Source organism: Triplophysa rosa, linkage group LG19, assembly GCF_024868665.1.
Source record: "Triplophysa rosa linkage group LG19, Trosa_1v2, whole genome shotgun sequence".
NCBI lineage: Eukaryota > Metazoa > Chordata > Actinopteri > Cypriniformes > Nemacheilidae > Triplophysa > Triplophysa rosa.
This window is the reverse complement of record NC_079908.1, coordinates 12,884,321-12,910,283: the sequence shown is the minus strand read 5'-3', so window position 1 is coordinate 12,910,283 and position 25,963 is coordinate 12,884,321. Positions and strand designations below refer to the sequence as shown.

General features: G+C 37.1%; 5 protein-coding genes across 6 annotated transcripts; 2 read left to right on the top strand and 3 right to left on the bottom strand.

Annotated features, from left to right (window-relative positions):
- The first annotated feature begins 6 nt into the window (after positions 1-6).
- Positions 7-5,309, top strand: LOC130569708 (uncharacterized). Of its 2 annotated transcripts, none has more exons than XM_057359498.1 (2): positions 7-815; positions 2,334-5,309. In XM_057359498.1, the coding sequence occupies exon 2, from the start codon at positions 2,420-2,422 to the stop codon at positions 3,047-3,049; it is 630 nt and encodes a 209-aa protein (XP_057215481.1). In that variant the 5' UTR covers positions 7-815; positions 2,334-2,419; the 3' UTR covers positions 3,050-5,309. The 2 variants fall into 2 exon arrangements, with proteins under 2 accessions (XP_057215481.1, XP_057215479.1); XM_057359496.1 differs by lacking the exon at positions 7-815 and adding an exon at positions 843-1,326.
- A 2,272-nt stretch (positions 5,310-7,581) lies between these two features.
- gig2e (grass carp reovirus (GCRV)-induced gene 2e) lies at positions 7,582-14,725 on the bottom strand. Its single transcript, XM_057360990.1, is given in 5 exon segments — positions 7,582-8,453; positions 8,871-9,036; positions 10,385-10,822; positions 13,602-14,455; positions 14,701-14,725. Coding segments are annotated over 4 exon segments (1,938 nt in total). The 5' UTR covers positions 14,448-14,455; positions 14,701-14,725; the 3' UTR covers positions 7,582-7,965.
- Positions 14,726-16,175: 1,450 nt separating this feature from the next.
- bud13 (BUD13 homolog) lies at positions 16,176-22,736 on the top strand. The gene is made up of 11 exons (XM_057360942.1): positions 16,176-16,315; positions 16,605-16,698; positions 16,796-16,880; positions 17,025-17,073; positions 17,153-17,472; positions 17,554-17,840; positions 18,000-18,108; positions 18,202-18,340; positions 19,128-19,318; positions 21,378-21,459; positions 21,536-22,736. Exons 1-11 carry the CDS (start codon positions 16,179-16,181, stop codon positions 21,627-21,629), a joined length of 1,587 nt encoding a protein of 528 aa, XP_057216925.1. The 5' UTR covers positions 16,176-16,178; the 3' UTR covers positions 21,630-22,736.
- On the bottom strand, positions 22,260-24,274 carry si:dkeyp-69c1.9 (uncharacterized). Its single transcript, XM_057360944.1, has 5 exons — positions 23,601-24,274; positions 23,042-23,211; positions 22,803-22,922; positions 22,445-22,670; positions 22,260-22,368 (listed from the first exon to the last, which is right to left on the bottom strand). Exons 1-5 carry the CDS (start codon positions 23,603-23,605, stop codon positions 22,260-22,262), a joined length of 630 nt encoding a protein of 209 aa, XP_057216927.1. The 5' UTR covers positions 23,606-24,274.
- A 130-nt stretch (positions 24,275-24,404) lies between these two features.
- Positions 24,405-25,691, bottom strand: c1qb (complement component 1, q subcomponent, B chain). Its single transcript, XM_057360943.1, has 3 exons — positions 25,558-25,691; positions 25,227-25,395; positions 24,405-25,068 (listed from the first exon to the last, which is right to left on the bottom strand). Exons 1-3 carry the CDS (start codon positions 25,558-25,560, stop codon positions 24,518-24,520), a joined length of 723 nt encoding a protein of 240 aa, XP_057216926.1. The 5' UTR covers positions 25,561-25,691; the 3' UTR covers positions 24,405-24,517.
- Positions 25,692-25,963: the final 272 nt, after the last annotated feature.

Sequence of the window (25,963 nt, the reverse complement as noted above, 5' to 3'; positions counted from 1 at the left end):
TACCAGTTTTTATTCAGAGATGTCTGCAGAACACAACACTTTTCATAACACGTTTTTTGTAAAAGCAAAGAAAGTGTAACAACAACAACAGCTAGTAGACTCTACTGCATCTACCTGTGGATGAACCGATCTGTCGTGTTCAGTGAGCGGACACAGACTGTGAGGAGCGAGCGTCAAATGGAAAACGCGGAGTGGAATCATATAGCGGTGTAATAAGAGAAAGTTTTTCGCGGGGATGTGAATCCTCTCTACTCTACTTCGGCTACCGTTCAACTTCGCCTACCAAAGGCGGGCGCCAGCCACGTCGGTCCGCGAGTTTCAAAGGAGAAATAACTGAAATAAAACCGGAGGGTGGCGGCCTGGCGGGAGATGGTGACAGGTATGCTCTGGATTCTCTGCCTAAAGATCAAGGTGTGGTGCCATGGGTGTAAAGAATCATTATTTCCTAAATGCTGTTCTTTCGCGTTCTTGTCTCTCAGTTTTTGGTTTTCTTTAAGCGCGGCACTGCGATTGCGCTTGTCAGCCATTAGAACAAGCGTCTTAATGAGCAGACAGGTTTCAACTGCGGTAAACGTAACGGATAGAATCCACATATGACCAATCAGGAAACGCCAACATGACTGACGGAACGATTAGCCAATTAAACGACATCGTTCCTTACATAAGGCAGTGCTATTGAACATTGGTAGGCCAATGCACAAAGTTTAAATGAAAAATAAAATGACTGGCATATAACTAAACAAATCAAATTAACGACAGCAGGCGGGCCCCCTGAAGGGCGGGGCCCCTGGGCTGGAGCCCAGTCAAGGCCAATGGTAAGTCCGGCCTTGGTTCTTAGCATCTTTTACGCTTTAGCACTCTTTTACAAATACGAGCTCTGCTTTTACTGTAAAGTACTGGTTGCTGCCTCCGTGATGGTATTATTTACTGTTTTTTCACATGGCCAAAGTACAACTCCCGCCAGGCAAAAGTTATAGACTACTGTGTTCATAGGTGTCAATATTGCTTTACCTTCAGAAGAAAGCTTACAGCATGTTTGTAATGGACAGTGTTAAAATGTGCCACTGATGTCTGATTGCAGTATGTGTACAGCGAGTTTTTGAAGATGGCAACATTGGGAATGTACACTTAAAAATGAAGGATTTGACCCAAACTAAAAGGCAAATGACTATATATGAATGAACTGTGTGACCCGAAACTTTCGTTTCTTGACAAGAAATGAAAGTGAAAGCATTTTTGCGCTAAGGGTCGGTCAGAGCTCAACAACTCCAGCTCACAACATCAGATCATTTCCTCATTGAGCAGAGAGCAATTAAGACGAACAAGGTTGGTAAATGTTTCGATTTCCATCCTACATTTTAATACGTTATCGAAACAGCCAAAGATGTAAGGTTGGTCTTCCGCTTCCTCGTTTAAATTAGTTTAAAACCGGCGAAACAAAGCAGGAAATGAAAATATATAGGAATACAAAAACTTTGTAACTGTAACCACTGTTCTGTGTAATCCGCCAGGCGTGTGGTTGCGGTTTACATTCGTTACAATAGGTGTGTTCGCATTGCTCTCGCGGTACTGTGATTTCTCACATGTTCATTACATTAAATGATAACTGTCCCAATTCGTTCTCATGAGACAAATTTAGAGACTCATTTCTCCATAATTTAAGAACAATACCTGCACTCATGCAAATACTCCACCTATGTGGCCTCGTTCATCTGGTGTTCAGCTGGCCTTGAGGCATGTTGCCCATGTGTGTTCATTTCAACAGGTTGAAAATTCACTGCTACACTTCAACTGTTTTTACATAACCTTAAAGGAAGGGCTCAGACCAAAAATCTGCCCCAGCTCCTTCCACAGGCAGAAAGTACTTCTTATAATCTATTTACCAAAGTGAGCTTTTAACATTTTATAATTTGGCTAGTTTAATTTAAGTGTTAATAATTGCCTCATTTGTGTTGTGTAGGACCTGCAGGCTCAGTAAGGATCGAAATACAAATCCAATGATCACACTCATTGCACCATTCTTGTTCCATTTCTACAGTGCAGCTGCTGATTAATTTGCTTAATAAATTTGAATAAGTAAATACTTGTCAAATTGCCAACCTATGCATGTGCAACGGTCGAAGCAACCTTGAGGAAAAAAGTGTTTTTAGCACAATTTGAGATACAATGTATGTAATGTTTAATTGCTGTTAAAAATATTATCCTGATTTTAGCTAGCAATTTTAGAGACTTCCCTTTAGGGGTTTATTCAGGTGTTTTAGGGACCGTATGGTATATATAAAATAAAATATCTGTAAGATTAATGTTGTAATTGCCTCATTTGTGTTGTGTAGGACCTGCAGGCTCAGTAAGGATCGAAATACAAATCCAACATATACTTCCATAGTTCACGGCCATCTCATATTGCACAAGCATCAAAATGCCAATACAGTTTAGTGGATGGGAGACATACTGTGAGAAATCAAGGCACCTTAAACCAGGCCAAGAACCCCAAAAAAGCCACGGCTACATAATGTACCACGGGACACACAAAAGTGCAGCAGCAACGATCATATCATCAGGATTCAGGCCTTCTAGTGGGGGAACTCTGGGCCCTGGAGTCTACTGTAGTAGGGACATTAACAAAGCCATGGGTTACCCAGGAGGCTGTGCTCCTGGTGACAGAGTTGTGTTCAAGCTGCGAGTGAGAGTAGGCAAGGTGAAGAAGATTGACTCTAAAAGTATGCTCTTGATGCACACTTGGCATCAGAATGGATATGATACAGCCTGGTTGCCCTCCCCTGTTAGCGGAATGGAAGAAGACTGTGTCTGGGACCCAAAGCGACTCACAGTGATCGGAATAGCACACTGCACAGACGCCAGTACTAAGAGCTCCCTAGAGAGTCTCATAAAGAAGCAGGGACAGGTGCAGGAAGCGGATGGGAGAAGTCTGGATCAGTGTAAGGGGTGTGGAATGCACACACAGGATAAACACACAATGGAGAAATGCTGGTGTTGTAAAACATCCGTATGCCCTTTCATGGATAAGCATGTCTGCCAAAAGAGCTAAACTGAAGGGAGTCGTTTGTGCACAAATGCTGTGAATGTATTATTAATTATTATATAAAATCATCACTGCAAAATTGAACATCAGTCATAGTTTTTACAAACTGGGGAATGTTTATGCATTTCTCTGTATGTGATATCATTGTTTAATCAGATAATGTGTTGTTATTGAGGTGAACCACATCGGTCTACATCGTGAAGGAAAGTCGAACATGCCATGCACCCAGGGCAAATAGTGAGCACACTATTGCTTCACTAACATGAAAATTCAGCAAATCATAAGAGCTAAAGTAAGGACAATAGTAAATATAAACTTTTTTTTTTTTTTTGATAAATGCTAGTTATCCAGTAAGAAGCTATTAAATGGTGGCACATTGTCATGAACAGTGAATGACAAGTGCATCATTTAAAAGAATTTCAAATAATAATAATAAATAAATCATATAATAATAACTGCTCAAATACCTCTGTTTTTCTGTTATTAGTCATAAAATTAGGGTCGGGGTTGTTTAAAATTCTATTTCATTTCCAGGGAGTTTTATGAGATTTCCATAAGGATGTAATAATGTCCCTCATTTGATATTGTTGCCATTTGCAAGGGATTAATATTCCCACGAGGAAACTGCAAGGTAATTAATTTAAATGAAACACATGGTCCATGGATGCATGTACATATTTACTGATTCCTGAAAATGTTTATAGTTAATATTAGTTAAAGCTCATTTCCTATTACAGTGCATCAAGTTGAGTCCTGAGCTTACAGCACCTTTCACACTCATTGCACCATTCTTGTTACATTTCTACCGTGCAGCTGCTGATTAATTTGCTTAATAAAGTTTACAGTTTTCTTTTCAACTTTTGTTTATAATTTTATGTTGTTGATTTTGTTTACACACTAAATACTGCTAAATACTTTGATACTAATGGTTTCTCATTTTAAAGGCCATTCAAACTGACAACCATGTGAAGTGGTCGAAGCAACCTTGAAAAAATGTTTTAAGCACAATTTGAGATGCAATTTATGTAATGTTTAATTGCTGTTAATTGCGGTGTCATACCCTTTGCAATGCCAGGTCTTCTGCAGTGGATGACCTTGACGGTCAATCTTTTTTACTTTCCCAACTTTAACCTTGCATCGCAGAACCACTATCTGATGCACAGGTGAAAGCAGAGGGTATCTTATTAGGCCTTTTAGATCTCGACTGAGGTAAACACCAGTCCCGAGCATGCCATCAAGAGACCGATGAAAACCCTCTGTCCATATTTTTGCTGCAGCCGCCCTGGATGTGCCATGACACATTAAATAGACTTGATCTTTCTCTGGTTGTGTGTAACTCAGGACTTTTTCAACCCACATGTTTGCACCTGGAGAAAATACAAATAATGTTTATCATCTGTTGAGCAATTTCCATGATTAATGAGTAAAACTGAATTTATTGTGTTCGGCCCATCAGACTCTGGCTCTTCAAATGTAAATCTTGGTGAGCTAACCTCCTCCGTAAAGCCGTGGGTAAAAATCTGGGTGTTATCTTTGATGATGGCTTAAAGTTTGACAAACAGATTAACAGGGTGGTCAAGTCCTGTTTCTTTCAGCTTCGATTTCTGGCTAAAGTAAAACCTATCTTGTCAGTAAAAACTTTGAAAAAGTAATTCATTCTTTCATTACATGTAGATTAGATTACTGTAACTCTCTGTATTTCGGGATCGGTTAGTCAGCCCTATCCCGTTTGCAGTTAGTACAAAATTCAGCTGCGAGGCTGTTAACAAGCACTAAAAAACGAGATCACATCACCTCAGTGGTACGGTCCCTGCACTGGCTTCCTGTGCAATACCGTGTACATTTTAAAATTCTTCTTCTAGTGTTTAAATCCTTACACGGTTTGGCCGCCTCCTATCTATCAGACTTACTGGCTGAACATCGGCCCATTTTGTCTCTCCGGTCGTCAAACCAAAGCTTACTGTGCATCCCGAAGTCTATGTTGAAGTGCAGAGGTGACCACGCCTTTTCAGTTGCTGCCCCTAGACTGTGGAATTCCTTGCCACTCAGAATCAGATCTGCATCTTCCTTATCTGTTTTTAAATCAATGCTGAAAACTTACCTTTTTGATGTTGCTTTTTGTGACTAAGATATTTTAATTTCTGATGTATTTTCGTTTTTCTTGAAATTGTTTTCTCTTGTGCAGCACATTGGTCAACCCTGGTTGTGTTTAAAATACTGCTATATAAATAAAGAGGACATTGACATCAAACAACCCATCATGGGTGTGTCCCAAACAAAATATGTGGTTATTACTTTTACTTTCTCTTCATCTCAATACCCTTTTATGAACTTTAATCTATGGAATATGTGACTCATGCTGCTGTGAAGTATATGATATTCTACCCCACCAAAAAAACAACATTTTAAAGATTCTAAAGTTATTCTAAAGATTTGAGTTGGCTGAGGTTTTATTATTTAGTGTACAGTGTAATACTGTTTAATTTAGTCAGCATTTTTTTTAAACAAAAAATACAAGTTTAATGTGTTTTTAAAGGTTGCTTTCCTGCCCTGTCTGTATTCACATCTGCATCAAGTGGAGTTTCAAGAAAAGATGAAAGCAAATGAACAATATGCTGAAGAGATATCATGTATTTCAGCAGGTGAGGCAAGAAATATGTTTATGTACCTAAAATGACTAAGGGAGCAACAAACTATGTGAGAAGTTGTCTCAGCAACAACAAGGATCACAATATACAACCTGATCAGATATATGGTTGACATAGGTGAATGCAAATAATGTGGTTTTTAGTTCTTACAGTGTTCCTTTAGCGCCATATAGCAAACATCATGGATTGGAATGTATAGGACTGATATGTTATATCCTACTACCAACAAAAAACAACATTTTAAATTTTATTGTCGGATTTACATACAGTATGTTAGAGCAGGACATACTGAATGTTTTGGACATACAATTATTTTTATGAATACAATGTTTTGCATGAATGTTCTACTAAAATTGAAATAACAAATGAAATGAACTGAAAGTGGAATCAGATTTATTTGCCATTTAAATTTTTGTCTTTTATGTTTCGTTTCCATTTACATGATTGTTTGCATAAACCTGCCTCACAGTAAGAAACATTTTACAGCTGTGACAGAAGATAGAGGGGTCAGGCTGACAAAAATGAACACTTTGTCTTAAACATTGAAACAGATCAGCTCTGAACATTTAAATATACTGTAAATACACATTTTACCTGCTCTTTTTACATGGTATATTTATTTTACCTTTGTCCATGCTTGGGTATGCTTATTTTAAATTTACACCAAGTGTAAGGTTAGGGATCTAAAATATCTATAAAAATGCTAAAATGCAAAAAATATATCCATAAAAGCTATAAATGACTTGTAAAAACATTAGTTTTAAATCAATTTTTACACAAAGAAAGATGTTTTTGCCTTTGCACAGATGCTGTAATGGTCTAGATACCATTACAGCATCTGTGCAAAGGTACAAACATCTTTCTTTGTGTTACTGCACCGAACATATATTAATAAGGTCATGGCTGGCTTATAGAATACTACTAAATACGTTGATACTAGTTTCTCATTTAAAGGCCATTCAAACTGCCAACCTATGCATGTGCAGTGGTCGAAGCAACCTTGAAAAAAAAGTATTTTTAGCACAATTTGAGATAACATTTATGTAATGTTTAATTGCTATTAAAAATATTATCCTGATTTTAGCTAGCCATTTTAGAGACTTCCCTTTAGGGGTTTATTCAGGTGTTTTAGGTACTGTATGGTATATACAAAATCAAATATCTGTATTGGTCTAATTGAAACCCAAGATTAATGTTGTTGGTGTAACACTCCCGTTTGTCCCTTGCCTGTTTTCCCCGTTTTTGCCCATGGGCGTTCATTTGTACACGCTCCCTCATTGTGACTTTCACCTGTCCTTCGTTTTTGTCTGTGCACCTGCCTGTCATCAGACTCATTACCCGGACACTACATATTCCTTTGTTCTTTGTCTGGTATTATATTAACGTAACATCACCTGCTTTCTGTTTACCTGTGTTTTGGGCCCTGTGGATGGTTTTGTACCTGATCCATGTTATATACTTACCCTATCTATTTGTTTGCCTGCATTTGCTACTGCAGCCTCTGGTAAACCTTGTGTTGTCTTCCCCTTTTTGGATTTTTTGGGACTGTTTTGTTTTGGATAGAGGCTTTATCATTTTGGAAGTTTTAGTTCGGAAATAAACCTTTTGAACATTCTCTGTGTTTTTTCCCCACATTCCTGGCCTGCACGAGACGCTGGGGCATTTGAGAGCCTGCTAGCCCCAGCGCCTGACAGTTGGCTTGCTATGATTTTTCTATTATTTATTTGTTACTGATAGCACAACATTTCTGACTCATAAAATATGCTGAATGCCTGGCCCTATTAGAAAGTATATGCAGCATATGCAAAGAAATGAAATTTATCTTTTAAACTTCTTATTGTTTATTTGTCTAATACAGTATATTGTTTAAAAAACAACAATCTGTGTTATGTCTGGGACAACAGATTTTGTCTTACTTTTAACTCAACTTGTGTTGTCCTTTTTATTTATTTAACACATAATCAACACAAACGTACAAATATTGTGTTAAATAGCACAACACAATGTGTAAACAATTAACATTCTTTTTGAGAGTGTAGGTAGCTTTTCTAATAAAATTTTCTTAAATTACTTTTATTTTTTAATTTATAGATTGATAGAACACAATCGTTTTAAAAGTATGTTTATTTTGCTTGTATGCAGGGTCAGAACATGTGGTACAATATGATCATTTAAAAAATATGAAGTTTGTATTTAACAGTTTGTAAAAAAATGTACAAACAACATTTTAAAAACTTTTAAAAACAATTTTTAGACTAACCCTTCAATGGTATTTTAATAAGGTTCACAGTGAGCACCAGAAAGCCCTCGTTTTGGGCGGATTTCACCAATGATTGAGATTCTTCTTGGATCCCAAACACAGTCTTCCTCAAGACCACTTGACACCATGCCGCAGTTTGGAGGGCACCAGGCGGTGTCATACCCATGATCATGCCAGGTTGTTCGCATTGGGTGAGTCTGAGAATCGATCTTCTTCACTTTCCCAACATTGACTTTGACTCTCAGAACCACTCTCTGATCCTCAGGTAAATGGAGAGGGTATCTGGAGGCCTTTTGAAGATCTCGACTGAGGTAGACGCCACGGCCGAGCATCCCTTTAGTAGACTGTTTAAAGCCAGATGCTTTTATTTTTTCAGCAGCCTCCCTGGTTGTGCCATGGTACATCCTGTAGATTTTACCTTCCTGTGGTTCTATGTAGCTATTGAGGCATGGTGGAGCACCTGCACCCAAGTCATCTTCAGCCCACATGTTTGCACCTAGGCCTATATAAACATAATGATTAAAATATTAAGGTGTATCATCAAAAATACATATACAATGAGAGAAATAAACACTGTTAAAAAATCCCGTAAAAACGGATAAAGTACTGGCAGAAAATTACCAGTACATTTTCCTTTATTTTAGGGACATTTCCGTTAATGCTTAAATTTAATTTAATGCTGTGCAGAATGTAAAATACAGGCAAAACAACTGTAAAAATTACTGTGGAAAATTGCTTCATATTAATACAGTATGTTGTGCCCTACTTTTACAGATTTTTTTTAGAGTGAGGATATTAATAAAAATGTCTTAAAAGTGTCAACATTTACAGCATAAAATAATTCAACTGGTTGTAACAAGATTTTACAAACTTTATAAACAAGCACCATATATGTTTCAACAAAGAAAAGATGACTTACTTCTGACTTTTCTTGTAACTCTGATCACGGAACTTCTAAAAACACGTTTTATATTATTCAGGGCGTGACTACAACGAAAGGGGTTCCTCTGACTTTTACTTTCATGCTGTATGCTTTTATGAACTTCGAACAGTTTCCTGTATGGAATTTGTGACTCATGGTGTTTCTGAAGTCCGTAAGATTGATTAGAAACTGTGTTGCCTTTTTGTTTTTATCCTACATCCATATTTTTTTATGCCATATATAGTGATAAATCTGAAGCAAACAGGGTGATTTGTTTGTATGACATATTTTTACTTGCTAAGCTGTACTGCACTTACCCAACAACAACAAAAATACATTTTTAACATTCAGATTTAACAAAACCTAACAGTTATGAAATCTGGTGTCTAATAAGGACATGTCTTAACATTCAGGACTGACCTAATGTTCACACATTGTTAACAATTTTTTTTATTTAGTGAAAACTATGTTGTATACATTAAAAGTTATATTAAAATTGACATAACAAATGAAGAGAACCGAAAGTAAAATCAGCTATATTTACTTTATTTAAAACCAGAGTGGTTTAAGTTTCGTTTCTGTGTACACGATTGTTTTCCTGTAACTGTTCCACCTTGAAAACTATTTACAGCTGTGAAAGGAGGCAGAAGGGCTCAGTTTGAGAACAATGAACACTATGTTTCATACATTTAGACAGATCAGATCAGATCAAAACATGACATGACTTGTATTATTATTTAACAATATGTAGATTAGTGCTGTATAAATGATTAAATCATTGTAATAATTTAAACGTGAATAATCTTTGAATTTTATTGTGCTTGATGAGGGACACAAGATATGTTTTTGAATATGCTGTTGCTCATAGAACTGACCATAACACAAATGCACCCTAAATTAATAAAACAGTTAATCATATAACCAGGCTGCCGCATTGAGAAAGCTAGACAGAGGTTTTTACATCAATGATGTCAAATGCTCATTGGCTGTCATGTCTCAAAAAGGGTTGGGTATGGGGATATATTGTATTGTAAACTATTGTCCCTGTACATTTACTGTATCTGCATGTCATGTGTTGCTTCTTTTAAAAATGGTTAGGTTTAGGAGTAGATTTAGGGATATAAAATCTTTATAAAATTGTAAAAGATGTATGATATAATTTTACAACTGCAAATACATTAAATAATTGACAATGCATGGTGCAAATACACCCATGTTCTAATCAGCATTAATCCAAATGTGCAAAATGTTATGCTATGTAAATGCCAATGTACTGTAATGTTCTTTATCTTCTGTACATATAAACATGAGATAAGATTGATTTATGGGATGCTTTTATTTATTAATACTCCGCTGTATACATCCTTAGAACATGTTTCATGATACTGTATAATCAGCTTAGCATTATACTTATTTTTATTTCTATAAAATATTTACAAAATGCTCAAATGTATGGAAATATATAAAGCATTCATAAATATTGTGCATTACAGCAATAAACATGTTTGAACGTTTGATGGAATTACATCAATGACTGTGATACGTTTTGGATCCCAAACACAGTATTCCTCAAGACAACTTGGCACAATGCCACAATTTGGAGGGCACCAGGCGGTGTCCCGTGATCATGCCAGGTTGTTCACATCGGGTGATTCTGAGTCGATCTTCTTCACTTTACCAACATTGACTTTGACTCTTAGATCCACTCTCTGATCTTCGGCTAGATCCAGAGGATATCTGGAAGCTTTCCCTAAATCTCGACTGAGGTAGATGCCGCGCCCGAGCATGCCATCAGCAGACTGACAAAAGCCCTCTCTTTTTTTGTATTTTTTCTGTGGCCTCCTAGATGTGCTATGGTACATTGTGTAGACTTGACCTTCAGATGGTTCTATGAGACTTTGGAGGCATGGAGCAGCTGCTGGACCTGAATCATCTTCAGCACACATGTTTCATCTCAGTGCCATCAATGTATGATTAAATATAGAAGATTATCAGCTAACTAAATAAACATACAAAGAGAAAATCAATGCTTGAACCAAATAGGCGTCAAAGAAAGGTGTCATGATTTATTTTACAGCATGAAATAATTGTGGATATTGTAATAATAAAAGGATATTGTTTGATTTCATATGATTTTATAAGCTTGAAAAGCAGCAGTAATAAAAAACAGTGACTAAGCTCTGATGTTTATCTTCACTCTGATCACAAAAAGTCTGTAACATCATTTAGGGAGTTTCCATGCAGTAAGATGTTTCTCTAACTTTTACTTTCAATTCACGTTAGCATATGCTTTACTGAACTTAAAAAAAACTTTAACCCTTGTGTGGTGATAACTTAAGATATTTCTATTTATTCAAGATACCCATATCCTATACATTTTCTTTTTAAGTATATTTTTTCACACATATTTTCAAAAATGATTTAACAGTAGTAAATACACTGCAAAAAGTGATGTGTTAAAAATGACACATGTTGTGTCAAATTTTAACACGTGTAGGGAGTGTGTTCAGGGACAACACGTTGTGTCAAATTTAACACAATATGTGTGCAAGCCATTTTAACACACAAATTGTGTCAGATAATTTAACACACAAATGTGTGTTTTTAAACAATTAATGTGTTACCATGTAAAGTATTTTTATCTGTTTGATATATTTCCATTTATTTTCTGAATAACTCTTTCCCAACAAAAACTTAATTTTAAACACTCCAATTCTACTGTCAGATTTACATTTTTTTTGTAAACATGATGCCATATTCCAACAGCTGTGAAATCTGGTGTTGATAACATTTGTTAGGACAGAGGGACCTTGTCTTTATGGACTGACTGAATTTTTACACATTGTTTTTAAAACCATCTTTATTATCTTTAGAACTGAAAGTGATAGCAACTTTATTTGCCATTGAAATGCTGCTTCTGTATACAGGTTTGTTTGGCTGTAACTGCATTAGTCGGAAACTATTTACATACGTCATTATGTCATTATGTCTTCCCTGCACTGTCCGGGAGGCAGACACACTCTGTCAGTTTAAATCTAGACTAAAGACGCATCTTTTTAATCTTGCATACACTACTCTTCCATAATATAAATCCTCTGAGGGTTTAGGCTGCACTAGTTAGATCAGCCGGAACCAAAAACACAACTGATGTACTTGTTGCATCAAAGAGTACAGAACAGTACTCTACTCTCAGCCAGTCTTGTCTCATTGTTCCAAGGTTACCACAGCGAGCAGGATGCAGTTCATGGCCTGACCTGATGGTAGAGCGGAGAATGGGAAGCGGCGACCTGACAAGAGCTGAGATGATAGAGCTGGATAAAGAAGGACGCGGTCACCTGACACGTCCTCACCACAAAATTTCAAATGCTATTAGATTATTAATGATAATCCTAAACTATAATTTACCTTATTAGTAAGTTTATTTATTTTATTTAGCCTTGTGCAAGCTCTCTGGAGCTTGTGCAGAGGCAGCAGCTTTTGCCAGAGGGGAACTGGAATCCCCTGGTTGGGCCTGTGTTCTCCTGAGGTTTTTTTTCTCGATTAGAGTTTTGGGTTCCTCGCCACCGTTTGCATACTGTTTTGCATCTGCCTGGCTGGGGGGAGGGCTGCTTATGAATTTTAAAGTTTTACTTAATTAATATTGCATATAGGAATTTATAGTCTGTTATATTTGACCTGTGCTTCTCTCTCCTTTAGCTTAAATGTGTGCTCTCACTGAGCGTGTGTGTGTGTGTGCGTGCGTGTGTGTGTGTGTTTGTGTGTGCGTGCGTGTCTTTGTGTGTGCGCGTACTTGTCTGTGTACGTGTGTGTGTGCGTGCGCGTCCATGTGTGTGTGTCTGTGTGTTAGTACGTGTGCATATTGCATGTGTGGAGTGTTTTGTATGTGGGTATGTCTGTCTTCTTTGTTTTCACCTTTCTCTTGTTTTTGCAGGTACAACTTTAATTGGTTTGCTTATAGTCAATATGTCTTATGTACAGCTGCTTTGTAACAATGAAAATTGTAAAAAGCGCTATATAAATAAAGTTGAGTTGAGAATTAGGTATGGGGGAAAGGGCTGATAATAATGAACACTGTCTCATTCATTTAGACAGATCAGTACCAAACATGATGTCACATGTACTATTATTCAAGAATTTTACAACAGTGATGTCAAATGCTCATTAGTTTAGCGGTATAGTTAAGGATATGATCTATAAATATGACATGTAGATAACACTTTACAATAAGGTTGTATTTTATAACATTAGTAAATGCATTAAATGAATAATATATTTATCAGCATTTATTAATGTTAGTTAATGTCAATAAAATTTTTGATATTTGTTCATTTTGCAACAACTAACAGTTACAACCTTTGATATTAAAATGTAAGTGTTAAAATTATCAAATTGTTCACTGTTAGTTCGTGTTAGCTATTGCATTAGCTAATGTTATCAAATGCAACCTTATTGAAAAGTATTCATTATATTTTTTTACGTTATTTACGTTTTAGCTGTAAATGTACATGCTTGTCAGTAAATCCATATTTTGTAAAGTAATTGTTTTACTTTTTAAGTGTTAAAGTAACATACATGTACAAGCCATATAATAATGAGATCATACCATTTTTTTTTGTGCTTTTATTGATGTTTTATGGTATAGTCAGCATTGCATGGTATATATTTGAATTTCATCTTTTTATATAACTCATTTAATTACGTTCTTGCTGTTTAAAGGTGTTTTTAATAGTTATGTGCCCCTTGAATTGAACGGATTACACCAATGACTGTGATACGGGTTGGATCCCAAACACAGTCTTCCTCAAGACCACTGGGCACCATGTCACAAGGAGGGCACCAGGCGGTGTCATACCCATGATTATGCCAGGTCTTCTGATGTGGATGACCTTGATAATCGATCCGTATTACTTTCCCGACCTTAACCATGACTCTCAGAACAACTTTCTGGTGCTCGGCAAGATGTCGAGGGTACCTGGAGGCCTTCTCTAGATCTCGGCTCAGGTAAACACCACGCCCAAGCATGCCGTCAGCAGACTGATGAAACCCCTCTCTTTTTATTTTTTCTGCAGCCTCCCTAGATGTACCGTGGTACATTCTGTAGACTCTACCTTCCTGAGGTTCTTTGCCAAGGCGTGATGGAATTACATCAATGATTGTGATTCTACTTGGATCCCAAACACAGTCTTCCTCCTGACCACTTTTCACCATGCGACTTTTAGGAGGGCACCAGGCAGTGTCATACCCATGATCATGCCAGGTTTTCTGATATGGATGACCTTGATAGGTGATCGCTATTACTTTTCCAACATTGACCTTAACTCTCAAAACCACCTTCTGGTCCTCACCTAGATCCTTATCTAGAGGGTATTTGGAGGCCTTCTCTAGATCTCGACTGAGGTAGACACCACGTCCGAACATGCCATCAGCAGATTGACGAAAGCCTTCTTGAAGTATTTTTTCTGCAGCCGCCTTAGATGTGCCATGGTACATTTTGTAGACATTATTTGCAGTTGGTTCTTTCTGACTCTGGAGAACTGTCAGTTCACCTGCAACCATGTCATCTTCAGCCCACATATTTGCACCTGGAGAAAAAAAATAATCTCAGGATATCTCAAAATGTTAATGGAAACTCAAATGGTTTCCATATCAATAGTAAATACACATAAGAAAGATGAAGATAAACTCAAGAAAAATTCCATTACAAGTATAAAGTATACAATAAATGGTTACAGATAATTTAACTTGTTAAAGAAATATGTTTAGGGTTTATTAAAAATGAAAAAAGAAGAACAGATACATTTTAGCAAAAAACTAAGTGGTGACTGACCTCGGATGCTTCTCTTAATGCTGAACACATAGGTTCTCAACTCAGGTTTATAAATGACACCTTTCAGGGTGTGTCCACAACGGAAGGGTGTGTTCTATTCACGTTCAGTTTCTTTTCATGACTTTATATTATCCAATAATGTACACATTCTGAAGCATGGTGCTGTAAAATCTGTGTTTTGTTCACAGAAAAAAGTAAAACGTCAATTGTTTATTGTTATTTTTAATATATTATTTTATATGGTCTATGAATATTATTGTTTCTGTTTTGTTCAGGTTGGTAAAGCAAATTACATTCCCCTTCTAAATAAAATAAACTATTTAGTGTAAGTATTATTTTTATTAACCACAGAGTTTTGTCTTGTTGTCATCTGACCATAAGACGTCACATTTAATGTGAGTTATAGCAACTCATTAAAGCATACATATAAAGCATATATAATTCGGGAAAAACTGGTTGTAACATCTTTTCAGTGTGTTTTTCCCCTTAACTTTGTAAAAATGTGTAAAAAAATTCACTCATCTTTTTTTTATGTACAGTATATCTATCTGATTCAAAATGTAAATGTCAAAAAGAACTACCACTAGCTTGTTCCTTTAAAGTTCCTTTAAAACAAAACATAAAGATGACATTTAAATTTCGTTTTCACTTTTAATGAGTGTTGTCCCACCTGGATACAGCTGCCCCACCTGGATATAAACTACTATTTATACTACTTTATATAGGAGTATAAAGATGAACATTTGTCATGGTAATGATTCATTACAACATCTCAAACATATCAGATCAAAGACATTACCTGTAGTACTATTATACAAGAACAATGGGAATATATGATATGATGTGAAATAACTGAAATGTAGAGACTGTATCTGGCATACAGCATGTTAAAGGGCATTTTCACAAAGGGACTTTAGAACTTTTCTAACTATAGGTCTCGTTCTTTAAATGTACAGTATATCTATTTCATTCAAAATGTAAATGTCAAAAAGAACTACCAGTTTGTTCCTTCAAAGTTCCTTAAAACAAAACATACAGAGGACATTTAAGTTTCGTTTTCGCATAAACATAGAGAGGACATGTTTCCTTTTCACCTTTAATGAGTGTTGTGCTATGCAGCTGCCCCACCTGGATATAAACTATTTACAAAGCTGCTATAGGAGTATAAAGATGAAAAATTGTCAGGGTAATGATTCATTACAAGTGGGAACAAAGGTTTTAAAAAAGTTTTGTCACCATTCAATCACTCGTGCTCTACATTTACATTGTTGTTAAATTGTTGAGTTTTTATTTATTTATTATTATTTTAATGTTACTGCTTTGTTTAAAGGACAGTCACATTGATTACCAAAAGCACTGCTTTTACAATAAATCTCGCAGAATTACATGTCATTCGATGATCAGTCTGCGCAGCTCAGCAGTTGATTAATACTTTTGTCCCTTTACGGCATCCGTTTCGTGACGTATACATAAACAAGATGGCTACTTCCATTAGCAAAAGTGCTGCGCTCACTAAAGCTGATTACTTAAAACGATATTTATCAAACGACGATGATGGCAAGAAGTCGAAAGAAAATAAGATTAAGAAGAAACGACCGAAACCCACAGGGACAGGGTAAATAGAATCCGTTAAACGTAATAGAAATGATTAAATGAATAAAAAAGCTCGCAATGTGCAAGGCAACCATTGAATACAATGTCTTTATGGCTGAATATCGATCATCGCTTTTCACCTACACATCATTTTCGCGCCTCAAAAATACATAATTCGAACACATTTACAATGTCTTAAAATGCTGTTTAGTTGAAAAGCTCACTATGTTTTGACATGTGAAACCGACACAACTGCTATTTGTCAGTTATTGCACTTAAAGTTAACTTACTCATCTCATTATTAACTACAGGATGAAAATTGTGGATGATGACATTGACTGGAGGCAACTGGCTGTTCAAAACGAAGAGGAAAACAAAGAGGAAGATGAGGAGGAAGCGCCTGTGGTGTGTAAAAGAATGCAGTTACCTCCATAGCACTCATATAGAATTTTGCATATAGAACATTTTGCATCATAATTATGAAAATCTCTCTCAAATTTAGATTGCAGAAGTGATAGATGAACGGCCAGAAGATGTTAAGCAACTTGAGGCGTTTCGAACTAGCAACAAGTGGAAAGTGATGGGTGGTAAGACGTATGCATCTTTTATTCATAATAATGTACTTTACATTAAGTTCTAATTCTGTGTGTGCGTGCGTGCAACCATGCATGGATGCATGCATATGTCTATTTATACATGTAATACTAAATGCTTTTATTGTTATATTGTAGCAACAGAGAGTGAGCTCCAAGAAGCTCAGGACTCAGAACTAGATGGAAGGTAACGGTCTTCATACCTTTTAATCATATTCTTTTAACAGCATTACTACTTAGAATGTAATGTTTGTCTGTTTGTGTAGCTCAAATGCTGACAGAGGTCATAAAATACGACATGACTCACCAGAGAGTTCTCCTGTACAGAGGTCGAGGCACGATTCACCTGACCTCTCACCCAAGAGGCTTCGACATGACTCCCCGGATCTCTCAGCTCAAAGAAAAGGTCGCCATCATTTGCCGGATCTCTCACCTCAGAGACGAGGTCGCCATGACTCACCAGATCTCTCACCCAAGAGAGACAAAACAAACTACAAAAACAGACGACACGACTCCTCATCGCCTTCCCCTCCGAGAAAGAGCAACAAGGGCTCACCCTCCAGAATTCAAAGGCAGCACAATAAAGGTATGAGGACACAATCATCATTGTGTGTATAACTTCCATTATAATAAGCTCAGAAGATTTGATTTATATGTGCTGTTTTAGAGTCCCTGCATAGAAAAAAGACAAAAGTTGCTGCAGCAGGTGACCTTTCGCCTCCCAGAAGACGAGCCCGAACTGGAAAAGACTCCGACTCGGACCAGTCCCCTCCACGCAGACATCCTCACGGGCGACAGGGCGCAGACTCTGATTTATCTCCACCCAGAAAGAGAGGCCAGAGAGGTAGAGGTTCAGATTCAGATCTCTCTCCCCCCAGAAAGAAGCCACAGGGAGGCCGTGGATCTGATTCAGACCTGTCTCCACCACGAAGGACACGCTCACCTGATGGACAGGTAAGATCCTTCATAAGCGGTACAATACCAAATATAGAACAAGCAGTGTTTGAATGATCAATATGTCCCATATGTACAGTAGATTACATTGTGTTTTACTGGTTGCATTTTACATTTTGTGGAAGGTTCCTTTTAATAACTGCACATTTTTGCTTTAAGGGTCCTCGAATGTTATCTGGTGGAGCTGCTGGTCTGGTCTCTGTAGACGTCCTAAGGAAAGAGCAAGAAGAAATTCGCAGAAGGGAAAAGCACAACAAGCCTCTTGAAGGTCTCAAGAATAGCCGTTGATAATTTTGTGGATGAGAAAGGGTTTTTTGTTAATTTGACCTTTGAATATATATTTGATGCTTTTTTCTCTCAGAGGAATCCAGAAATGCAGAGACGATTTTTCGAGATAAATCGGGTAGGAAACGTGACCTGGAGTCAGAGAGAGTCGAACTTAAAAGAAAAGCTGGAGAGAAGGCGGAGAAGGATGAGAATTATGCTCAGTGGGGAAGAGGGTGAGAGCCATTTGATAATTGACTGCGTTCATTTTGCCATTGTATGGATTAAGACATTCTTCAAAGTAAATTATTTTGCGTTCCATTAATGAGTTTGGATGAGGGTGTATAAATGACAGAACGGACTCTGAAGCTTGAGCCGTGTGTGTGTGTGTGCGTGTGTGCACACCTGTGTGTTTGCGGTAATGTGACAGAAAAGCCAGTGATAATAAATTATTTATTCCTCGTATTGTTTCTATCTTCAGCAGTAAAAAAATCACACAAACTTTTGAAAGAGTAGTCTATCAAAATATATTTATCAGTTATAAGCAGCATGAAGAGGAAAACGAACCAGTAGGCTATCAGCGTTTATTAATGCATTTTGTTTTTCTATTTAGTTATTTTATTTATCCGATTTCAGTATATGTATTTCTTGTTTTTGAAATGCTAGTTTGTTTATTGAAACGAAACTGCACAAGTTTCCATTAACAGTAAAGTTTGACATTATAAACGTCAGATCAAGAGCAGGGTGCTGTGTGATGTGATGGCCTGTAGGCTACACTATAACCTTTCTGTTGTTTAAACTTGGCGAAGTGATGGGGAACTGTAATGCGGTCATCAGACCTGCTGAACACCTTCATAGGTGTGGATTTTACTTACAACTTTTAATTGTCTTACATTTAGTCATTTAGCAGACGCTTTTATCCAAAGCGACTTACAAATAAGGTAAACAATGGAAGCAATTTGAACAACATAAGGACAACAAAAAGCACAAGTGCAATAAAACTGGTCTGGTCTTCTATTGCAGGCTTGCACAGGGTGAAATGCAGCAGCAGAATTTGGACGATGCCATACGGGAGGCTCAGAAGCCGCTAGCCCGACATATTGACGATGAAGACCTGGATCGCATGCTGAGGGAGCAGGAAAGGGAAGGAGACCCCATGGCTGCCATGCTCCGTAGGAAGAAAGAGAAAAATGCACAATCGAAAGGGATAAAAGGTGACACTCTGCTGTCACATCTTAATCATGGCTGTCATTTTTAAAATTACTATTTTTAGTTTTTTTTGATGTTTTGATCTTCTGAAAGATGGTGAGTATAAGATTGATCTGCAAACTAAAGCTGATAACTATTCTCACGTTTTGACAAAAGACATCACATGACTGACTTGTAATAAGATCAGTTACAGTTTGTTTTTACATGTTGTTTATCTAAAATATAGCAGTCTTCACAAACGGATAAAAAATGTAAAAATAGTTAAAGACTAACCATTCACATACAGTGAATTTTTTCATTTTTTGCATGTTTGTCACACTTTAATGTTTCAGATCATCAAACAAATTTAAATATTAGTCAAAGATAACACAAGTAAACACAACATGCAGTTTTTAAATGACAAAATCCAAAACTACATGGAGCTGTTAAAACATAACTTAACTGTGGTTTATCACACCTGAGTTCAATTTCTCTAGCCACACCCAGGCCTGATTACTGCCACACCTGTTCGCAATCAAGAAATCACTTAAATAGGACCTGCCTGACAAAGCGAAGTAGACCAAAAGGTCCTCAAAAGCTAGACATCATGCCGAGATCCAAAGAAATTCAGAAACAAATGAGAAAGAAAGTAATTGAGATCCATCACACACCACAGTGAGAGCCATTATCCACAAATGGCGAAAACATGGAACAGTGGAGAACCTTCCCAGGAGTGGCCGACCGACCAAAATTACCCCAAGAGCGCAGCGACGACTCATCCAAGAGGTCACAAAAGACCCCACAACAACATCCAAAGAACTGCAGGCCTCTCTTGCTTCAGTTAAGGTCTGTGTTCATGACTCCACCATAAGAAAGAGACTGGGCAAAAATGGTCTGCATGGCAGAGTTCCAAGACGAAAACTGCTGCTGAGCAAAAAGAACATAAAGGCTCGTCTCAGTTTTGCCAGAAAACATCTTGATGATCCCCAAGACTTTTGGGAAAATACTCTTAGGACTGATGAGACAGAAGTTGAACTTTTTGGAAGGTGTGTGTCCCATTACATCTGGCGTAAAAGTAACACCGCATCTCAGAAAAAGAACATCATACCAACAGTAAAATGGTGGTGGTAGTGTGATGGTCTGGGGCTGTTTTGCTGCTTCAGCACCTGGAAGACTTGCTGTGATAAATGGAACCATGAATTCTGCTGTCTACCAAAACATCCTGAAGGAGAATGTCCGGCCATCTGTTCGTGACCTCAAGCTGAAGCGAACTTGAGTTCTGTAGCAGGACAATGATCCCAAACACACCAGCAAGTCCACCTGGCTGAAGAAATGGCTGAAGAAAAACAAAATGAAGACTTTAGGCCACTCCAGTCAAAGTCCTGACCTGAATCCTATTGAGATGCTGTGGCATGACCTTAAAAAGGCGGTTCATGTTCAAACCCTCCAATGTGGCTGAATTGCAACAAATCTGCAAAGATGAGTGGACCAAAATTCCTCCACAGCTCTGTAACAGACTCGAAAACACTTGATTGCAGTTGTTGCTGCTAAGTGTGGCCCAACCAGTTATTAGGTTTAGGGGGCAAACACTTTTTCACACAGGTCCATGTAGTTTGGGATTTTGTTTTCCCTTAATAATAAAAACCTTCATTTTAAAACTGCATGTTGTGTTATCTTTGACTACTTTTTAAATTTGTTTGATGATCTGAAACATTAAAGTGTGACAAACATGCAAAAAAAATACAAAATCAGGAAGGGGGCCAACAATTTTTCACACCACTGTATAGTAAGCACTCATGAGGGTATAGACAAAAAAGTGATATACAATTTTGTTTGTGCATATTTAGTTTATGTGCTAGTGCTACTATGTCTGACTAACTTTGCAAATTGGCTAATTCAAAAACACATGTATCACCCATATATACCTTATTAACACGGCTTAGTTTCCAGTTGGACAATGAAAACCTACTTAATATTTGAGGCTTAGATTAGCCAGACTAATCTGTTTCCATATAAATCTATGTGAATCAGACAATCGGAGCAACATTTACTAAACTTGTTTTTTATGTTCTTCTGTTTTCCCAGAAAAACCTACTTACAAAGGCCCGCTCCCTCCTCCAAATCGCTTTAACCTTATGCCCGGGTATCGCTGGGATGGAGTGGACAGGTAAGAGGTTTAGATTGATTAGTTACAACTAATGGTTGTATTTATGACATCTTAAAGCACTTCTATAAACCTTTAGGTCCAACGGTTTCGAGCAAAAGCGCTACTCCAGGATAGCTGATAAGAAAGCTGTGGAAGAGATGGCATACAAGTGGAGTGTGGAGGACATGTGAAAATCTCGAACTTTGAGAGATTCTTGATGTACAAACTGTTCACTGATGACATAATGACATCAGTAAAGCTCCCACTACACCTGAACTCAATGCAGAGTGGAGCTACTTTTGATGAATCGGGATGTTTGATCATATAAAAAGATTGTTTGCAATGATCGGTTGTTTTGTTTATAAGAAACATGTTTACTTATTAAATGTTAGGTTTTTATACAAAGCTGCTTTGTTTTTATTTTCAGAAAATGGCTTTTCATGCCTTGTAGTAAAATAAGATGGAGATATATACGTAACGAGTTAGTGTAGATATGTGGTGAAGTGTAATGATACTGTAACCCAACACATTTAAGAGAAGCAATGATGCTTCACACTTTTTTTTTTTTTAGAATTATGGAATTGAAATATTTTAAAATTTACTTTTGTCATACGCTGACAAAATCTCTCTCCAGTCCTCCAACAATATTATCTCTTATTGAATGACCAGGTAAAAAAAGAAACCAACATTGTTTTTGTAAAAATAGAACAAAGCAAAGAAAGATATATTTTTTAATATAACTTTCATCCTTAATATTACATGCATCCTTATGTAATTCTGTGGCCCATTTAAAAATACACATGGCTTCTCTTAAACGGGCTTCACCGTTCTGTTTCCGCTGTTCTTTTAATTTGGACGGGGGCTGGAGGAGCATGCGCAGAGACGTCCCATCCAGGGAAGGCCTCTCTTTGCACTGTTCTGTATTCTACTCTGTAGAACACAGGATTATTTTCATTACAAATGTCCAGAAAACAGAAATAAGGCTGTTAGGTCTGATGGTTATTACCTCAATGACGTGTTGAAGGCTAGATTGTCCGGACGAGGAACGACCTGATTTCTCCTGACATAGATTCTCTTTGGTGCTGAAAAGTCCTGCTGGTAAAGAGAAAATCTTTGTTCTTGGGCAGCCTTCTCCGGTCTCACAGGGGCTTTCGTTTGCCATGCGATTGGAGTCCCATCTGGTGTGTAAGCTGGGTAATCCTCTCTGTTTGTTGTAATGAAGCTTTGGTCCCCTGAAATGTAATACTTCATTTAAAACATTTATAGATTTTCACAAATTAAAGTTTTTTTGATAAACAGTTTGTGCATAGCTCACATGCAGACATCCTTATAAGCAAAACCTGAATTTGTTTTTCATACTGTACCATCTAGAATAAGGCTGCACTGTAGAATCTTCTTCTCTACTCTTGGGCAGGTTTTGGGTCCAAATGCGGTTTCTGTTGTGGTTACCATCTTTTCTCTCTTTCCTGGGTAGAGCAGTAAACCTGTAGAATAGATGCCGGCGACATTTGTCAAGTGTCATGAAATGGAATTATTACAGTTTTACTGTAGCCTATATAAACAGTGGAATGATACTGTGCAGTATATTTGCGAACACGGTTACCTGCCAAAGAAGGAAGTTCTCCCCGTATTGGAAAGACTTGTGGATGTTTTGTGCCTCTTTGACCATTTTTGAGAATCATGACATTAGTTTGACGGCGGGGACTAAATGGGAATCTTAGAGTTGGTGTCTGTTGTTTACTTGAGTTCTCAGGAGCGGTCATTTTTGATTTACTGTTAAGAGAAAGTCAAATTGTATATTGCGCATTTGTAGCTACACTTTATCAAGATTTACATTTAAAGTGATAACAGATTGTTAAATTGAATCAACAAATATAATGACGCTTGAAATTTGAATTGGGATTGCCTTCCTTTAAAAAGGCCAGCATTTAAAACTTGAAGATATGCAAATGAGAAATGTGTACAGATCTGGCTCTATACATCAATTTTCCAAAACAATGCATTCTAGTGCACTCTAGATGTAATGTTAAAATGTTAACATAAACATTTAAACAATGTCATTGTATTTATTTGTTGTGTTTTTAAAACCTTTCATGCACTTCCACATAAATGTAAGATTCTATGAATTCAGTCAAAAAGCAAGAGCTGTCATTTACACTCACCTCATGCATGACAATTTTTCCTCCCATAAATTAAATTCCTGATTTGTTTAGTAGCTGGTGATTTTGACACATTCTTGCAGTACAGTGGCTTGTTTGGGAAGTGCTGTTATACACAGTTAGTGGCTGTTGCTATGGCTCCTCTATTCTTTATAGAAAGCCTGGAGGGTGACAGACTCAACTCAAGAACAATGAGTCTAAGTAATGACTGACGCGACTGTTTTCAACGTGGGACTTACAAGTTTACCATGTCCAATACTGAATTTAAGCTATTAATGTTTTACTGTCTTCTTGCTTAAAGCTCTTGCCTATGACTTATTTTGTTAAAGGGATGGTTCGCCCAAAAATAAGAATAATTGTATCATTCATTTAAACCCTAACCTGTAAGACTATTTTTCAGAACACAAAACATATTTAGAAGAGAGGTAAACAAGTAAAAAAGGTGTATTATTATACAATTCAAGTAGCCTGAATTGGTTGTATCAACCGGGGAAAATGTCAATATCGATTTAAAATCAAAATAACAAATATCACACATCAAAGTATTACAATTAAATGCCAAAAACCTTTTGTGTGAATCTGTAAGTTTGCAAACTATCTAGCCAACACTGGATAATTATTTATTTAAACATACAGTATATATTGAATCTTTAATATGAGATTTTAATTTTGTTTGAAACCCAATATACAAAAACAATGTAAGCAAAAACACGTGTGTGATTTTACCAAAAAATGTTGCTGTGACTAATTTTTAACTAGTAAATGTATAGTGAATAAATAAAAAAGGCAAGAAACAACAACTTTGTATGTTAAGCTTTAATCAACACATTACATCTGATTCCTATAAATTCCCAAGCAATTTCTGACAAATAAAACTTGAAGATGACTAGCATGCTTTGTATTATTTTTTTGTGTTACTCTTACATTGCGAAGAGTAAGAAACCTGTAAAGATACAGTCAGTGTCTTTACAAAAGATTTGGCTATGATCTGTAGTCTGTACAGACACCATGTCTCCTATCTTTAGTGGCAATACCACAGAACCAGAGGACACCGATATAGCATCAGGTTCATCACAAAACCTGACCTTCTCTTCCTTCCCCACCTGAATTTTTAGACAGGAATTCTTGGAGGATACATGGTAGCTGATATAATACATGCCAGCTATTCGTACACTGAAGATACCATTAGTGAGAAGGGAAGCGTCATCATCACTATCACTAAAGATCAATGGGATATCAAAGGTTATTTCTGTGTTGGGCACAATCCGAGATTGAGAAGGACGTTTTTTATAAGAGAAAACGTCATGGTGGTGAACAATGTTTTCGCCTGTAAAAACTCCCCTATCTCCCTTCGGGCCCGGACGTCCTGGGTTTCCTTGAATCCCCTTATCACCCGACGTGCCAGCCCTACCTGGTAATCCAGCAAGTCCAGGCTCTCCTTTTGGCCCAATGACCGGGACTCCATCTTCACCTGCAAACATGGCCAATTCACTCCTTTGATCTTTCTGTGCCATTTTTTTTATAAGGATGAAAAGCTTGATGAACGCTTCATGAAAACATATTATCAGCTTTGGCTACATCAAGTATTGAAAGTAAAATTCATGGATTTGTGTAATACTATTCCTATACCTCGATCTCCTTTTTCCCCCTTTGGGCCGTCCTTTCCATCGGCACCATGGGCTCCTGGAATACCAGGTCTTCCAGGAAAACCCCTCACACCATCACATGTTTGCGACTCAGAAAGAGCCACCAGCAAAAGCAAAACAGTGAACTGCAGTGTCGACATGAGGATCAACACCTTTAGTAAAAAATGAGAAACACCCATTACTGAAAATCTGCTCACTTACAGAACCTGTTTTCCTAACTTATGTCAGTCGATTATACTTTTTGCACCAGCAGCAGACTTTGAATTTTAAGAAAAGGAGTTGAAACATCAAATAGTAAGCAGCTTTTAACTTACCATCTTGTAAGGAAATCGATGAATGTGTTAAACTGAATGTTTTCACTCGCCTGTATGAAGGGAGCTTATTCTCAGATTCAGAAGTGAAAAATGTTGCAAAATAAAAGGAAGTAACAAGATGTATAGTCACAAATTCTTTGTCTAGATTTAGATCATTTTTTTATTGTTGAAACTTAATTCTGCAAGTGTTTGCAAGTTTCACATCCCATCCATCTTTCTTAACCCGGCTTGCCCTCTGCAGGGTCTCGGAAGGGCTATTCCTATTCCAGAATAAACAGAAGGAGTTTCGCATTCTTTTTTCTCCCCACAAATCTAGCCTTCATACATTGTGCATTATCTTTTAATCTCTCAACAGTTTGCTAATAATGTATGCATTTGTATTTGTTTACAAGGTTTTGAAAATGTT